This window comes from Acromyrmex echinatior, chromosome 19 (assembly GCF_024713525.1).
Source record: "Acromyrmex echinatior isolate Ae372 chromosome 19, ASM2471352v2, whole genome shotgun sequence".
Lineage (NCBI taxonomy): Eukaryota > Metazoa > Arthropoda > Insecta > Hymenoptera > Formicidae > Acromyrmex > Acromyrmex echinatior.
The window spans coordinates 4,330,319-4,349,595 of NC_141870.1; the positions used below are offsets into that span (position 1 = coordinate 4,330,319).

The 19,277-nt window shown below is 40.8% G+C and overlaps 1 protein-coding gene and 1 long non-coding RNA gene across 3 annotated transcripts in view; one reads left to right on the forward strand and one right to left on the reverse strand.

Annotated features, from left to right (window-relative positions):
* The window catches only part of Sema2a (Semaphorin 2a), a 276,914-nt gene that overhangs the window by 223,684 nt on the left and 33,953 nt on the right, over window positions 1-19,277 (forward strand). For both annotated transcript variants that reach the window (XM_087415928.1, XM_011058835.2), the window contains one exon: window positions 15,697-15,784. In XM_087415928.1, coding sequence (XP_087272054.1) covers window positions 15,697-15,784 — 88 coding nt within the window. The remainder of the gene's footprint in view (window positions 1-15,696; window positions 15,785-19,277) is intronic.
* Window positions 1-19,277, reverse strand: part of LOC147906651 (uncharacterized) — a 332,649-nt gene that overhangs the window by 186,687 nt on the left and 126,685 nt on the right. The gene's annotated exons all lie outside the window — the stretch shown is intronic.

Sequence of the window (19,277 nt, forward strand, 5' to 3'; positions counted from 1 at the left end):
CCGTACACGGATTGCATCTTGTGGCTGACCTCGTTGGACGATGAGGCGAGACGCGCGGTGGCGGTTCAAAGTCCTGGTCGAGTTCGGACGTTCGTACTCACCGCAAACATTCCGCAGGGCCGAGGTAACAGATGTTCTATATCGTAATACCGTCAGATTCGTCGGTGTCAGATTTACCGGTTATAGGGATCTCTGCAGATGTGTGGCGGAAGCCGCATACCGATTTGATTCTGTGACGTCATAACGACGAACCGTTCGCGGTTTGCACAAGGTCGAGGCACAGACTGTCGGACATTGGGATCCTCGGTCAAGGATTATCAACCATCTAGTACTGCGGCTGCGATCATCCGCAAACCTACGAGCTGCTTGAATATAATTGACTACACCGTTGTCATTGTAAATCAACGGCTGACGGCCGCTAGCCGCTTTCCTACGTGAAATTGGCAAAATATTGTAACGATGCCAGTCATGTGTTAATATTAACCCTCGCACCATGAGCCCTCGTACGTTTGCGCACTTAAAGCGGTTCCGTTACATTTGCATGTATTTCAGGTAGTTATTTTAAGCGAAACACAACAGATCGCTCGGCGAAGCGAGAGAACAAATGGAATTAACTCCGCCGCCGATTGAAATATCATCTACGATAGAGAGGAGAGTTATGTACATGATTTCGAGTTTTTGGTGGTTTGTACAATAATCTAGGTAGTACAATAATGAATAAATCATGAGTATTTTAATAGCGTAAGCGCATATCGTCGGCGAATAATTTACTGATAATTCGCGTGCATATTGCCACGAAACGATATGAGCCGCGTTTAAATCGCCAATTACCGATTATCATTGCCCATCATCCAAGTACCGACTGTGTAATCCACAGAAATAAATTTCAGTTCTCGTGTCCTGCTGATTTATTTGAATTTTCAGTATTTATATTTGAGAAGGTGCAGTACGATTGTCATAAATTAGATTTCGTCGTCGTGATCGATGGAGAAATCTCGTTATTCCCACGCGCAGTTTCACGTTCTTCTAGAAATCCAAACGTGAAACGATCGGGTAACTTCTGCAGACGATCTGGGCGGCCCGGGCCATCTGGTGCGCTTCTGGCGGGTTATTATCACGGTGCGATCAACCCTATCCGCGCGTACGTGCGCACGTTTCCACGCAGCCCTCGTGGGCCCATCCCCTTATCGGGCGCAATAATGGAAACTACGTCGTCGATTCTATTTTCTCTCCCTCGGGAACCGCGGGCGACCCGCAGCCGCCCTCCGGTACCAGCATACGCGACTCCGGCAGGCCACGGCGTTGGGTACAATAATGGTTATTTATTAGCGCTAAATCAAATGCGTTAGCGTGTGGCTGCACGGACGCAAAGCCAATATATATGATAATGATGATAATAATTCCGGAAATGGCCGTTTTGCGCGATCGACGATTCTCTCCGACGAAATCTCACCGCAAAGGCCTCGAAAGCAGGAAAGAAATATCCGCCGTGAAAAGAGTCAATCAATGTTCCGTCGGTTCGAGGTTAAAAATAAATCTAGGAAGATATAGAAAATAAAATGTGATTACCCGAGGGGATTGGAATGATGGTTATTCTTTGTTACATGATATCACGAAATGTTCTCTCTGAGATGGAATTATCCGTACGCGTTTAATATTTAGGAGATAGAAATGATTTCAAAGCCAAACGGAGCGTGCGTCAGCATCGAACAATAATTGATGATGGTCTGCAATAACGGGAGATTTACTCCATTACCGTTAATTATACGACGGTTACCACGTCATTCTATCCCTACCGCTATCGAACCAAAGTCTAGCAGTTTCGATATTGACGTAAAGTGCGCCGGTATACCGTTAATATCATCGTGAGTTCTGAGTTTCGGTGAAGCTGTAATTGTAGCGAAACCGCGAAAGCAAAGGCATTCCTTCGGCGAACCAAACCACTTCCGGTCGCGCGCGGACAAAAGGCAATCTCTGCGCTCCCGTCCGATAGCCATTGCGCGTTGTTGTTGGAAACATCCAACTCGTCCGTTCCTGCAATATAATCCAGCGCGCGGATGGTCGCCGGTTTAACGTCCGCATGCGTTTCGTATGCAAAATACGTAAAGTGCATGAAGTACTCGACGCGACACGAGGCGACACGAGGCGACGCGATGCGACGCGCAAACCGGATGAAAGAGACGAGAGAGGAGGGGAGGCACCTTTTGCTCCTTCTAGTGGGGTCCCCCCTATGGTCATGTAAAGGGCGACAACCTGTCCGATGCAGATTGCGCCCGCAACATTCGTCACCGCCCCTCACCCGCTCTCGCGAAGCCGTCCTGGTCTTGGATGGCGACGTGTAAACACGGTGATGTAATAGCAAGCAGCGTGTGGTCCTGGTCGGGTTAGTATTGTGTGTGCATACTGATGTTTCATTAGCCCACTGTTCATGCCGCTCTCGTACTGTCAATCAAGTGCTCCACCCTGCGGCTACTCCTCAGTTCGAGCGAAGCCGCTGGCGAACTCCCAACGTCGCCGTTAGGATCGCTTTATAAGGGGATTACAATTATCCGATGTTTGATTAACCCCTACCCAGGGCATTGCAATCTGCTTAGGGCGCGTTACAGCAATCCGAGCGATCGCGAACGTCGTCGCCGGTTGTGGCGCGATCCGCGGTATAATTCGTTGGGATGCAATTTGCCACGGGCTCACTGGCCTCCGAAATTGGAATCCGCCTAATCCGCGGCAACGCCACGATGGATTTTCAAGGTGTGTCTAACGCAGCTGCCGCACGCGGGAGAAACTGATCGGACTCGTACTCGTCGACCGGCGCAAATCGCGCCGATGGGGTTGCTTTGCAAAGGGATTAAAATCACGCAGTGTTTGATTGCCCCATGGCAAGAGTTAGGACATACCATTAAGATCGATATCTGGTATATCGTCGATATACGAGAGCAGATCTCGGATGAACAGTTGAATTAACATTGATGTTAAACCGATTGTTCGCATAGTAACTGTCGAACGTTGCGATTGTCGCCAATGGACATGGACATGATTCTGTTCCGCTTGTAATGGCCAAGTCCTATGCGCGCATTTCCGCAAATGTCAATAAAGTTAGCCTACGTTGGCATAAATCGGCATCGACTGATTGCTCTATCACTATATTTATATTTCACGACACTTTGAAATTTAAATAAAGCTCTTTGAATCGTAGCTCTTTGAAATGTTCCGCGGAGTGGGTTTGCTGCAGTAATAATCGGCTATTGGAATCGTTTTATAAAGGGATTACAATTACTCGATGTTTGATCACCCCTTCGAGCTTGCAATCTGCTTGAAGTTGCATTACATATTCAAGTGATATACGCAACAGAAACTCGTGCGATAGTACAATAACATAATAACCCCATTATTGCGGCATTGATCGTACTTTACAATTATCCGCGATACATATCCTCGCGTGCAGAGACAATAAATTTTACATTTTTAATCAATGAAACATTTTTAATAAATAAGACATATGAAACGTTTGTGTGTTGATTATGCCTTCATGTTAAAATTAACATCGAATGGTAATTATTTCGTAAAATATTCACTTAATATTGGTTTATTTGTAACTTTATAATAAAAAGTATTATTATACACATTGTTTATTATCATATTATTCTGCTCGGGTATAATATTTCTACCGCTTAAGCGGACAGTACAATTTGCTATACCGACAACACGGGCTTTCTATGTACGACTTTAAATTTGCGGAATGAAATATAAAATGTAGAGTTGTTCCAGTTGCGTTAAAAAAAAAACGATGAAACACGGCTTGTATTGTAGCACGTGTAGTTGTGTGTACTGCAATAAGAACGCTTGAAATAGTTTGCATTGTACGTTCCGCGTTTAAAAAATAACGTTATTTGTTGCATCACGTTATTTTTTACGAATGAGCATGTTGTAAAATTTGTTTGATTGGAATATAAATATCGCTTTCTGGGATTCGGGGGCGTCAATGTTCGATCGCAGTTGCAAATATGACTAATTTATTATAATTTAATATAAATGAGCGCATCATGGAATAAGACAGATAGCAGCAACAATATTTGTTTTTGATCTAGCTGGATAGTGATTGTTGGAATATCATCAGCTCTCGATTGCTTTTGTTGAACTTCGCAATTGAGTTCTTCGCCTGCGGCTCCCCTGCGGATCGGTGGTTCTATCGCACTCGAAAGATCGTTATCGCTTTGTTCACTCCGCTTTACATAAGAGAATTAACATTATCCGCCGATTGATTTTGCGTTTACAACATGACTCGCTTCAATTACGTGCACTCACGTGTTTACGCTGACCAAACCTGAAGGGCCAAACCCTTCAAAAAGAATCAAAAATAAATTAATTTTGATTATAATTATGTTGACTTATCTTTCATTCTGTTTATTGACGTCTATTCTATTTCGTTTTATTTTAATACTTAATATTTAATGGCTGACAAATTCCTTCGAGCGTTACGAATCAATTACCTTTTACATTTATTCAGCGTTTAATAAAACCGGATTAAAATTGTTTTTGATAACATAAAATCGCTTTATAAAGGGATGAAAATTATTAATATTTGATTATATTGTCGCATAATACAAGTTAGTTTAGATGTTTAAATTATGCGAACTATCATGACAACAATGCATTCAAAACATTTTGTTTGAACATTTGCAATTATATCATGATACGCTTCGTATATTGTATCAAATAAAGTGTCAATTTTCCCATCCGCGTTTATTCGCAAAGCGATATGAAAATGAGATGAATTATTATCATAATTATATGTTATAATTCATTTTATATATTGCGATGCATCTTTATTACAGAAAGTAGATTACATTCTTAATTCGCATCATCATTATCGTCACATCCATTAGCTTATTTCAAATCTCTCTATCTAGAATTCTGTGAGAGTTAATAGAAACGATATTAACTTTTATATCCTAATATTTTTGGTGTGTGAATACGTTTGCGGAGAAAATATATCTCGCCGCCGTGTTGTTTTCTCTGAGATAAGTGAAAATTTACTGCGTTAGAAACATTTTTCGTGCCTCTGCAGTGCGAAAAATCCGCGCGTCCTCCCTCTCTTCGCTGCCGAAAAAGGGTGAGGATTAGTAGCCGCGGGACATTTTGTGGAGGTCGTCTATCTGATCAGCCTCAAAAACGAATCTCTCCACTATGGGGATGCGCGTCGTGAGGGGTCAGTTCTGTGCGAACGAGTTCTGTGCGCGAAAGGGGGTAGGGCAACGGTTTGTGCAACGTGTGTGATTACGTTGGCAATTACTCCCACCCTCGCGACTCAGATCGAGGTGGCCGCCCTCGCTTCCTCTCTGCCTTCACCCTGTCGGCCTCGCCCGACGGCGGAAGGGTTGTAACTCGTTATTAGCGAGGAACGGCAGCGGTGGAGGGGGAGGTGATTACAGCCCCCGGAGTAGATTCGTCGACGATGATAAACGCAAGTCTGCAGATCCGATCGCGGGCTAACACGTTCTCTCTTTCTCTCCTCTCTCTCTCTCTCTCTCTCTCTCTCTCTTTCTCTCTCTTTCTCTCTGGTCTTCCCGCGCTTGCCCTTTCTCTTTCTGCCTCTTTTCTATCATTCTCTGTATACCAATTCTCTTGACATACCTTCGCTTTTTATTAAGTTTGAATCTTGATGAGTAATCTAAGAAATCTTGATTAGTGATCTAAGAAATTCTAAAAGTAATAGACCGGCCTACTCTGTTCTCACGCCTTTTTCTGCTAAAACGTTTTTCTGATAAATATCTGCACCATCCACAATATAGCGTGGTAGAGGCGAAAAGAGATTTAATTAGATTGCGAGAAAAGATAAGATTTAAATACTTCATTCAACACTTGGCATTGAACTTTGCATGCAAATAGATAACATAATAGCATAAAAGTGACGTATATAGGGCAATGAATCTAATAATGAACTTATTAGACATTGATGGAGAATTGCGTATGATATTTGTACTCTATTTTGAGTTTTACTTTAAAATATTAAACTACAATTTTAGCTCATAGAAACGAGAGGAAAGGAACTATGATATTAGTTTTACGAAAATTGTACGTTTACAATCTGTCCGTCGAGTGTATACGTGCCACGATCCCATGCTTGTTAGGAGATTTAGCAGCAACAATGAAAGATTTCGAGAGCACGAGACCAGCGCAAAGAAAGGAAATCCCAGAGCCAAATGAATCAGGGATTCGCAAACGAAGGACAGGTGGGGGTCAATAAGAAAGGAAAGTTCTCGAGGAGCAGTCAGATAGACAGAGAAAAAGAGAAAAATAGAGAGAGAGAGAGAGAGAGAGAGAGAGAGTAGGTCTGTTGAGCGGATTCTTTCGTATATCATCCAAGTCCAAGTCCCGTCGAGAACGCGCCATAGAAAAGCCCTGAAGAGCCCTCTAAAAATGACTGCCTCCCACCCCGCGCGTGCAGGAAAGGTATTAGGGGGTCGACGATGGGCGGACGGTGGTGACTGCAGCAGCACGCTGCGCCGGGTGTAGCGACGGTAGCCGTACGCGTGGAACGAAAAGATAACGCAATTTATTTCAGGCTTTATTCATCCTCTTTCATTCTCTTCTCTCGCTCGCGCCGCACGGTCCGGCCGCGGCGAGGCAGTGAAAATTCTACGCGTTTTCTTTTTGTTTTCCCTGTCTCTCTCTCTCTCCTCCTTTTTTGATCTTTTTTTTTGTCGCCCGCCTCACTCGGTCTTTATCTGCGCTACCACCATCGTTTCTGACGCCGATACGCTTGTCGACGAGGATATTTTAATGTGCGCGCGGTACGCAGGCTTTATCGCGAACGATGGATTTCGTAGTCACTCTGATAAAATCGATAACGAGTAAGTTAAAACCGATAGCTCTTTTCGATAATCTTTTCGCATAAGAGTATGAAACGAAAATCTACTTTAGAGAACTAAAACAATTTCTTCCTTCCTCTTTCTCTTTTAAAATTTTTTTTAAATAAATCATTAATATTATTTAATATAATTTTTTAAATAACACACAAATAATACAATATTAAAGCAAAAATATCACGTGCCAGTGCTGTGTCGCATCTGTAAAAGTAACGTATCTGTCAAACGCAGTAGATGTTCACGTATGTATGTGAAAATGTCGAAATAAACAATTGAAACGTGCAAAGGACCAATTGAAATGCTTATTATTATTGAGGTCGAGCCATGACTGTTGCAATATCGAACATGAACTGTGAGAGAGCTGTCAACTGGTGCGGCGGCGGTCGCGCAATAATTCGCTTTCCGACCAATCCCTATTTTATATCGCTGGTGCGACGCTGCGCCAGCATTACAAATGCCAACACCATTTTGCGCAACTTGACTTTGACATTGTCGACTTGTAACAAATATCGCTTCACAATCCAAATATTTTTCTCCGATGAGTTAGAACATTTTTTTATATTCGCATTTTACCTCAATTTTCAACGTTATATTTAAGCATGATATTTAACTTGCACGAAGCGTTACAATATCGTTTTATATATTGATCTCTTTTGTGAATTATTTCAATTTCAATTTATCTGATAAAAAAGGATTAAGTGACGTGTCATACAAAATCAATTTTGGATTTAAAAATAGATGCCCAATTTTTCCTATCCAATAACGACGAAATATATTGGATCTTTTATGTGTATGTATGGAAGCGAACGACAAAAATATTTTCTGAAAATGGACTTCTATTATTATAGGTAGAATCGTATATTATAGATATCCGAAACCATTTTGACGGAATGACTCTCTGAGTGGCGCGCTATGATTCTGTACAACTTGATCAATTATAAGGAGAGGATATCGTGCTACCAATTAAGCAAGTTCATAGTTCGTCGTGAGGAACTATCAAGGCGTTCATGTTCTTACTAACTAAGAAAGGCGACAGACAGACGAGGAGGAAGGGAGTACGAGAGAAAGCTAGAATGATGTTTCCACTTCGTGCTTCTGATACATGATCCACGAGGAGTAAATCTGATCCAAATCTGGTACAACTGCATGATGGCGATGCATTAACCTAATGAGCCTTTAACTAAATTGAACTGTTATACTAATAGAACTGTTTACGGAGTTTAGGCGATCTCTTGTCGCTGTTGAATCATCAAATTTCACGTTAACGGATATTTTCACGAATTTTTTTACTTATTAATATTTAATTTGTATTACAAATTAACAGCGTTACTTTAAGTATAATACGAAATTGATGAACGCGCGTATCGATCGACTGATCAAAGTGTCACCCGTCACCCTTACACATTTTCTTAAGCGCCGTAGGTCCCTATTATCTAGATTAAAATATGCGATAATCAAATTCCGCGAAGTAAACGATCATGTAAGTGTGACAGCGAGAATAGATACGATAAATAGAAGATTAGAAAAGGAGAGAAATAGAGACAGAGACGCCCGAGAGAGGGTTGATTAATGAGAAGGGCGTGACGTGGCGGTGCGCCGCGCACCAGCCACGCTTTGCCCCATTTCATCTCCGCTTTCACCCTCTCTTACGTTTTCTCTTTTGGACTCTCTTTTTGCTCCCTTTCTTTTTCTCCCTTTGCTTCGTCATACCTATGTTATACTTACTTTGTCAACGAAACCCTACTCCTCTTCCGCTTCTTTTCCACTCTTTGCACGCCGTTCCGCCTAGACCGACTGATATTTCTATTTCAACCTTCGTTGCTCTCTTGAATTTTCACATTGCTACACTTTTACGCAATTACGTTCCGCAACGGTGCTCCGCCCTATACTTTTCCTCTCTCTGATTCTGCGGTTGCAAACGATCCCTCGAATTTCTCTTCGACCAGTCGTCCATTCACGTTTGTCGGTTTATTAGGTAAACGGGTCGGAAAGCAGCGGGTTATTATCAAGACCATTTCTGCAAAATCCTCACCCTTGCGTCTTCGGTACGGCGTCACCCCGTTCGCATTCTGAGAACTGTTTCTCCGGTTGACTACCCTCGCCTCCCATTTAATCCGCGGCCTACGGCCTATCCCCAGTTACCCTGCTAGTCGAATCTATAATCGAGGTAAAATGTGAATTCGCACGCACCTGGCAACCTTCGATCAGAACTCGTGCCATCAGGGGGTGAAAAAGGGGATGAAATGAAATCGTAATCGTAGCCATAGTAACGCTTGGTTCCTGCACGTGTTCCGAAAAACAAGGTACAGGAGTCTCGATACTCTTAGATTTCAGTCAACGATATCGTAGCACAGAGAATATTAATAGCACGTTAACTAGCACGTTAAAGGGAGACTTCAACCATAACGTCGTTAAATAATGCTCCATTTGAGGCCCCTTGAACTATAAAATCCACCACTGTTCTTAGCGAATTCGATTAACGACACGAACGACAGGTATCGGGCGCATGCCATGATCGATACTCCGGGAAACCTGGAAAGTTTGCACAATGCCCGGCGGCACTCGCACTGGGACTTTCGGTTTCGAGAAGAGTGTATTGTCGTGTCGAGGTCCGGCGAATCCGCAAGCAGAGTAGACGAGTTCCAAACATGTCAATTCTGTCAAGAGCCGCGGCCGAGGTGGTCGAGTATGTGCGCATACACACGCCTAGTTTGACCCCTCCTCGCTTGAACCAACTCCTGACAGACACGAAGGATAGAAGACGCGTTTCACACCGGATAAAAGGTTCTCGAAACGCGTCAGCAGGTTCTATCCCACGCGATGATCGTGCCTTGACCGAAGAGCGATTGCGAATCTAGACTCTAGAGACACTCGATCCCCTTCCTTTTTTCCCCTCTCTCTATATCGTATTACCTTGTTCTGAATTTTGTTGCCATCTGTATCTTCTGTTATATTAAATTTATACGTCACCGATTTTATTTTTACACCGAGGAAGACCCAATCGAAAGGATTGAAACGTTTGTCAATTTTTCTCAAGAATAAAATATACGATTTCACACGCGTCTAATCTGTGTTGGCTCGCATTGGCTGATTCATCTATCCTGAGTTTTATTTAGTTCGCTGGCGCAATCAAAAAGTAAGTACTCTATGCGCGTGCGCAAAATAAAAATGTCTCTTCAAAGAATATTAAAAATGACTGGTATAACTCATAGCAGTTCATATGAATCACAAAAGCGTTGCGATACATCTTACCGTTACCGGGTAATTTGTTAATTTTAAACAAAAGTTCTTGACATAATACGTTTCTTTGCATATTATATAAAACGAAATCTATTTGATCGCTTGCACCATGCATCGCGCAGAATGTATCTCATTTTTCAAAGTCAGCGCTGTGGATACCGCACGCAGCGAGATGGATCGTAGGAAGCTAAAAAGGGCGCTTTTGCAATTGAAATTACCGCGATGGAGAATATTTTTGCTTTTACGGACGCGGCACCTTGCCTCAGGCTCAAGGGATTAAAATAATAATAACGTTGGAAATTGGACACGGCCGCGGTGGCAGTACCCTCATAATCTTTGGCGGCCATATGCCGGTGTCAGCTGGAACGAAGCCAGACGAATGTAAAAAATGATCGCGCGTCTAATCTGCCATTGTGCGGACTGAGTTGGGCCCCATCGGCCTCACTTTATTCAATTGCAACTCTGGCTCTCTTTATGGTTTCACATTTCCTTTCGTGCACGTGATAGGGAGAGATCGTATTGGTTCTGCACGTGCTCTAGGATTCGCTTGGATGCCGATAAGCACTGCATAAATCTGCCATAAAGATCATCTGTGAACAGGAGGAACGATTGCGCGGCAAGTTAAATTTGCAGTGTATATATAAATTTTTCAAGAATAACCATCGGTTTTATAATATTCCCAGGATATCGTTGGAAATATAATATCACATCAAGATTTTGTATCTCAGCAATCTCGTAATCCAATCGCATTCACTTTTTTCACGAGAACGCAAAAATACATACATATTATGTTCCTGCTCACGGCTGAGCTTATTAAACTTTGAATAACATCAACTTTACTTCGATTCATGAGAATGCGAAGCGATCTCAAAAGCTATTATGGCAAGAATAAAATTTCTAAAAATCTCTGATTGCTCATACAGTTATCTCAACTTTCATTCTCCTTATTTGCCTTCCAGCGAAAACTCTATTCAGCGCTAGTAACTCATAATCTCTATTGTCGCGACATTCAACCATCGATGCGGTTTGCTTCTTTGACGAATTTTATATATTATAACTCTCATTTATTGTTATGCACTTTATTGAATGCATTATTTGCAAAGTTTGTAGAAAAGTGATTTATACATTCAGATTAGCGAAGAGAGGTCAAAATATTTGAAAATATGAAACATTCTCATGAGCACTTGATCTTTTCGTTATTTAGCAATATTTTGGATACAGAAAAAAAGAGTCAATTGAATTTTTGATAGAATTCATTTTCCAACTATACATATATTAAGAAAGAAAAATAAAGTATAGAGGAAAGCTCCCTATTATTTATGAGATAGGCGTCTAATATGAGATAGCGGCATTTCTGCTAAACTAATAAACGCTATCTATTGGCTCCACTATGAATTTATTGTTCTTAGATTGAAAACTATTTATTTTTAGTGGAAAATTCATTATTAGATCGTGCCTGTAGTCGTTGCAAAAAAAATTTTAGAATTTGGATGTCTTCAAGTTTCGTTGAGATGAACTTTTAAATCTTGTTTATTATTTAATAAATAAAGTAAATATTTGGCAATGAATTCATTATGTGGTGAGAGCATAGAGTAAGATCATATTAATAGAAAAACACGTGATATGTTAAATTGCTTAATTATAGAAGTTAGATTTGATGATCGTAAAACTATAAGGCGTAAAAATCGTAATAGATACGATAGATAGATGAGATACTCAGCATATTTCTAATATGAAATAACCTATGCTCCTAATGTCATAATGAAAATCGTTGCTAAGTATAAATGTTATTGTACAAATAATAAAAAAAAAGATCGAAATAAACATTGAGTGCCTGTTTCTGCGATGCTTGATTCCAACTACTTGAAGACGAGTCAGCTAGGTACAATGCATCGCATATTCATTTTGCACGTGCATTGGCTGTGTTTATTTGTATTTTAGAAACATTAAATAAAGTTTTTTAATTGCAATACTGATGTACTTTGCGTTTTATTATCGATTTCTCGAGACATCTTATATTAGGAGCACTATTTTTTGCGATTTGCTCACTTTTTACATTCTTTAATTTATATTAGGTGTTGGAATTAATTCGTAGCGTTTTACAAGTGATGGGAAGTACTTTCATTAATGTATTTTTTAATGCTCATGTGAAATAAATAACATTCTTTCATTAAAAAACGCTACGAATTAATTCCAACACCTAATAATAAAAATAAAATTTATATTAAATTTTACATAACATTATCTTAAAGCTTATTAAATTCAAAATAACCTATTATTTTATTTAATTCTGCTCATAGATTTCTAGCATTTACTCAAAATAAACTCGGTATCTCATAATAGGGGCCTTTCCTCTATTGATGAGATATACATGATAAAATTATACTGTAGGATATAGGAAATGAATTTTCCAGAAAGTCGGATTATTTATTGCTTGGACCGAAGCCGGATGTTTTGCAAATAGCGATTAAAGGCTTTCGAGGGAAATGCATTTAGATGCAAAAACGTGTACACAAGACTAGGGAATTGGAGCATGACGTGGACATACAATATATAGAGAGGATTTAAAGAGCGAATCGTCCTCTCGTACATATTGAGATCCATAAAGTTGGTAGGGTTTAAATCAACAGTGTTAACGATAGCTTGGCTTGAAACGGCATATTCCAAATTTATCTTAGATGAACGTAGAAATTAAAACAATGTTTATCCTCAAAGTAATTTATAGCTTCTCGTTTTAGTGTTATAAACAACTCATCAGCTAACTGCTCTTATTTTCGTAAGATAATGACATGTGTATATGTTTCTACACACACACACACACACACACACACACACACACACACACACACACACACACATTTCTCTAACTATAAAAAGTAATCCGAATAATCATTTAGGCCTGTGGAATTTGAGCTCCAGAGCCAAAATGTTTTGCAAAGCCATCGATGCAAAAAAATTTAATGTGAGATTTCGGGGACTGTAAGGTGTGGATACGCATCTGAGTGACACTTATCAATACTTTACAGTCCTTGAAATCTTACTCACATTGTATTTTTTTTCGATGGCTTTGCGTTCTGGCACCGGAGTTTAAATTGGACAAGCGTGATTTAGGAGAATAGGGCTCTTGAATAAACAGAATAATTTATATGTCTGTATGTTTGTGATGCAACGATTTCTGTTTCGACCCTCAGTTTTCGTAAGCCCTTCTTTTTTATATTAGATATAATGGCCTCGATAGCAAGATTTGTAACGATCCTAGGTCGCAGATACTCTCTTGTGGTGTGCTTAATTAAGAAATACTGTAAAGGTATTAGGCCGTTGCCGGAAACCACCGAATTCAAATGGATGGTTTCCGCGACTAGGGTCGTTAGAGCGTTATCACGCACCGTTAACAACCTCGATTAGCGATTGTATCGTCCCTCGAAGTTTCAGCGCACGTTCTTATGGGAATGCGTTGCAAGTAATTTACGATAAGTAGGCAGTGTGTTTGCGCACGTACGCCTCGTGGACGTCTTTTAATGGCGGTAAATTACACGATGGTAAATATTTGTCGGAGAACTCAGTGGTGGCGGTAACGGCGCCATACGTTTCTCCAGCGCATCAATATTGAACGATTAATTATTTATATTATGCACGTATCATATATAATTAATTAAGCAAATATTGGCACGAGATGCAATCGAAAATAATGCAACAATTATCGAATAATTATGCGAGATGGCGAAACTGTAAAGCCGCAGAAAGTTCTAATTGCAACCGTTTAGCGAAATGTTGTGAAAATGACCGTACAAATAACGCGTTGACTAGCTTGATTCTATATATATATATATATATATATATATATATATATATATATCTTACAGAAATAGTTTTGCTGAATGAACGTACAAAAGTGAATACGACACGAGACATATTATTACTGCAGATTCAGAAGATATTTCTCTTTATATTCTGTACGCTTAATAAATAACGTTGTATTAAAAGGGCGAGTCTGGCTCTGCATAAATAGAACCTACGCCACGCGGCGACGTTTATCCCATTAACAATCGTGCGAGTCGCGACGCGGCCAATTTTATCCGTGGGTCAGAAATAGAAGCTACCGTCAGGATGCAACAGTTATATTAACTCGGATACAACGAGCAGCAGGTGCGGATGCCGTCTTCTGTACGCGGTGGACGATACAACTTCATTACGACGATAAGATCGAAATAACTCTCGCGGGAATACCTATGCATTCGAGGGAAACGAGCGCGAATATATTCGGATGAAATCGACGAAAAATGGGAAACGCGAATGTGCCGTGCTCGCGAGTGAATATAAATTTGGAAAAGTGTGTCTCTCAGGAGACACACAGTCTAGTCGTGGTCTATCTAGGCCGATCTAACGACCTATGGGTGGCACATCGTTTTTGAATAAGTCCGACATTAGAGGGACCGTAACGTAACGTCGGTCGTTCCGCGGAGATAAAGCAAGATCACAAGTTTCTTCATCCCCAGCATCGCGGGGGTTCGTGAAGGAAAGAGAACATGCGGTGGGTTGGTTAGCGCATGAAGATATCGCATGAAGATATAGAAGAAAGAGAGAGGTCAGGAAAAGACAGAAGAGAGTGGGGAGAGAGGGGGGGGGGAGAGAACAAGGGATAGATACGTAGGAAGAGTAGCTCTGTTCCAGAGTAAGAACCCCTTTCATTCCACGTCGGCCCCTCCTGATACCGTATAAAATATAGTATTGTTCGCGCTCTGTTAGCTCGAAGTGGAACGAGTATATTTAGAAAGGGGCTGCTTTCTTTCATATGTTAAGCAGATCAGTGTCGATGAGATAAAAAGAAGGAGAGGAAGAGGAGGAGTTGGCAAGAGCCGTCGACTGTTCTTTCTCGTTCATGTGGTAACGGCTGGCCCGTGAATTTTACGCACTTTTAGTGCAAATGTGACAATCGAATTGACTTGATATTCTTAAATAATTCAAAAGTTGTAAAAAATGTATGAAAAGATATATTCTTCTTTTCTTTTCTTTTTTCTTTTTTTTTTTTTACTGAAATCTTAAAGGGACGAATCGTTTCTTAAATTTTCACAAAGCTTCGCGAAACTTAAGAAGAGTTAAATACTTTCTTTACTCCAGAATTTGTTCGAAAGCACGAGAAGTCACATCAACGAAGACAATTGCAAAAGTTCTTTCCGTGGGCGCTTCATTCGCTAATATTAACATGCGGCTCCTCGCGCGAGTTGATCTTCAATGTTTCCGCGGTGCGGATTTCAGCGAATCCGCGCTGGCCGATGGAACGAAAATGTCGAGCGCGCGCGTTACGTGCCGTGTAATTCCGACGAGTTTACGGTAGAGATAAGTCAGAGTTGACTTTAGCCGGATTACCGGCGAGGTCGGCAGGGCGGTAGGGCGGCACCTTACTCTATCCGGCCGTTATTATAAAAGTCGTAATGAAAATCTAACGATCCACTGAGCGCGCGGCGCGGCGCGGCCGCGACGCGGCCGCGACGACGGTAGCGGATTCGCCGCGTTTCCGCAGCACGGAAAATGAATTTCGCCGGTGCTACGACGTCGCACATTTAATCCCCTTATTTACTTTTGCTTTCAGAACACGTGCGGGAATTCAGCTGCGGCATGCTGTACTACAGGACGCTCTACCTGGACAGTAAGAGGGATGCCCTATACGTCGGAGCTATGTAAGTAGAACTTTTTCCGAGCTTCGTAATAAAATGTCACGCCATGAAAATCCCTGGGAAAAGTTGCGACGTTCCCTCGTCAAAGCCCGAGGACAGAGGTATTACGTCAGTGCGCCGAGCCCGCGTTACATACATATGTACGTGCCACGCTGCAGATTTTTACGATTGCTGTGATTAAAATTCTACAACGTGTGCGAAGCGCGGGGATCGTGCCGTTTGATTGAATTTTCCGATGTCATCGAGTAATCGGATAATCTGAACTTTGAGGGATTACCCGTTACACGTGATATCAGCTTTCGGGATAATAATTATCGTTGCATAGATGATGGAATGACTCGCGGCGTCCCGCTTATTTATAGAGGATAGAGAGAGAGAGAGAGAGAGAGAAAATATTTAAAACATTTTTATTTTATGATATTCAACTGTTTTAATTCACGATTATATGCATATTTCTGTTTACTACTTTTGTTATTGTTCATGAAAACCGCGGGCTTATTTACTTGTCTGCCTTGCTTTATAGAAGATGATCAGAATCCTCTCGCTCTAAATGTTTCACTTTGCAGAAAGGCAATTTACTCGGATCCTTTGAGCTGCGGAAGAAAACGGCAAGAAAAGCAAACATATAATACAAATCGAAACTGACGATCTCGGCAATTATGGTTGCTGAGGAAATGAAAAACGTCGTGTCAATAGAAATCAGAATTAATGAATTTGTTATTTCATCGTTTGAACGTAACAACCTTAGATATTGCACTCGAAATTGTATATTGTGAATTGTATATTGTGTATCATAAACAATGACTTAATGCTGCGCGAATCTATTAATATTTCCAAATTTCTATCTCGATTTAAATCTCTCACGTATCTTATAGCCGTAATTAAAAGTTCCACGAAAAGTTTCTCGCCGTTTCCTAGGTAGCAGTAATAATCCGTTAAATCGATTGTCTCTTCGCTGTTCGTACGAGTATTGAGTTACTATTTTCTCAATGTGACTCGACAGAGGCGAAAGTTAAAGAGCCGATCGTATACCCGGTAGAAATTGTAGGAGGGAAACGTCGCATCATTATCTCAGCGGAGATATTATTTCTTGATTCGGTCCCAGCCGCTTCTGACGACGCTACCCTCAGCAACCATCCCCGTTAACATTCTCCCCCGTTCTCCTTTCTCTTTTGTGTTTCCTCCCTCCCCTTAATTTAGTAAATGCCAGTAAAATGTTACGAAGCCTCGGTAACGGAGACGTAACGGGAATATAGTCTACCAATGCTCGCGGATACGAAGAAATCTCGAGACAGACAGGATGCTTGTTTAATCCCTTTGTGAGGCGGAACACAGATCGTCTTATGAAGTTCTCTTACAATTTGAACATGCGAATATGTTTTCGTCATGAATGAGACAAGACGCTCAATTGACTTCCCTGTTTCGGAATCATTACAACTGCTTGCAGTACGCAGATAGCAAAATGGTTACAATTTAATCTCTCTTTGAGAGAACAAATAAATATGTATACATATACATACATATATAAAATATATATAAGTGTTCTACATATATACATATAAAAAAAAATATATATAGGACATTTTTTATAAAATTAATATCGATACTTGAAACACAAAGTGTACCTTTTTTTTAAAAAGATTAAAAATTAAAAAAAAATTAATAACAATTAATAACAATTAATTTAAACACAAAGAGAAATCAAATTAAATAATGTAAATCATATTTCTGTATGATTGAAAAATAAAGCATCACAATCGCATAAAAGCTTCCGCTTTTGAAATAACTCTGCCTCACTTTCTTTCTCTCTCTTTACGATGGGATGAGCCCGCCATATGGAGCGACAAAAGAAAAAGCGCAGTTACGATAAATTGCATTTCCCAAGGAAAGCGGCTACTTCGACTTCAACGTTTCCTGTTTCCTGGCTTCGTTCCACGTGCTTGCATCGTCTTGTATATACATACAAGATATCTATCTACAAAACTACAATATCGAAGAGAATTCCGATAAGAGTCTAAAAGGAAATCGTTTCGGTATTCCTTCTTCAACGGTAAGGGATGTTTAAGCTTTATGATCTCGTAGACATAATTTTTAAATGATTTTAAGACATTTGACCTTTTATCGATCCACTTGCGCGACCTCACGTTTGATCAGGATTCTTTTCTCGTGTCCTTCGGCTGTATCTATTCTTCGCGATATCATTTTTCCTCTGTTATCGCACGCGACGATCGATACACGAGCATCGTTCCTCGTTAATTAGAAAGGTGATAGCCATTAATTGTAGTTTGAGAATCGGCACCCGCGTTGCGGTTCGCTCCGCAATTAAGGCACGCTAATTGAACGCTTCCAATTATCAAGCCAGAGGGGCCGCTGGCGAGAGCAGTACAAAAAAATGTAGCTCGCTTATATTCCTGTCCGCGGCTTGTGTCTGCCGCACGTCTAGCGAAACGAGATAAAAATTCGTCGATCATATTTTCGTCTCGTACGGTCGATTCTGTCGTTTTCCTTGACAGATTTCTATTGTGATTCGACACGACAATTCGATGCGGGAAGCAACTGCGACCGGAGATTAACACGTCACATCTAGTCGCGATCGATTTTCCTCCTAATTGTTCCCAATAACCGTTGCCGGAAAACGTAATGGGAGAGATTTCACCTTCGTAATGTCCACTGAAACAACCCAGGGAAAGCTCGAGATAGCGTGAGAAAAGTGAGTTACAATCGCGAATGTTAGCGAGGTGAAAACGGTCACGGGCTTTGTATAACCGACAATGGCAATTCAACTTTCTCTCTCTCTCTCTCTCTCTCTCTCGAACATTTTCAACGTTGACACTTCAGATGTCGTATATCGATTTAGCGGATTATTCGTTCGACTGCAGCTGATAAAATTGTATGGAAGAGAATTAGGTTAAACCTAATTCTTGCTAAATCGCATATTTCAACAGTAGTATTTCCATCTATTTTCCATATTGCTCTATTACTTACCGCTCACATACGCATGTTTATTTTTCGTCACTATTATTTTATGAAAAGTGATGTATTAAATCGTCAGAGCTGCATTGCGGTTTATTGAAACGTAAATGTAACGTTATTCCGACGTGTATACGTTCGTTGATTTATACTGGGAATTATTAAAATCGTTCTATTATGTTAAACCCATCTCTTCTCGCGGATATACATCTCCTTCCCGAAGGCAAGGCGTTGGGGTAAATAGCACTGTTGCAAACACCACTTCTCTGGCCCTTGTCATGTATTCCCCCAAAGTAGCAAGGAAGAGAGAGATGCAAGGGAGTAGATCTCGACGCGTTGGATAATGCATCCTGGGTCAGAGCTGTCTGTCACGCACAACCACAAATTCAGACGATGCTTTTCGGATTTCGCCCGGCATTCGTCAGGCTCCTTCTCGCCCACGATGAAAATGTCCGTATTACACAAGTGAAATCCTAGACATGAAAGCGATGCTTTCTGTTATCTTAAACTGCGACCAATTTCAAAT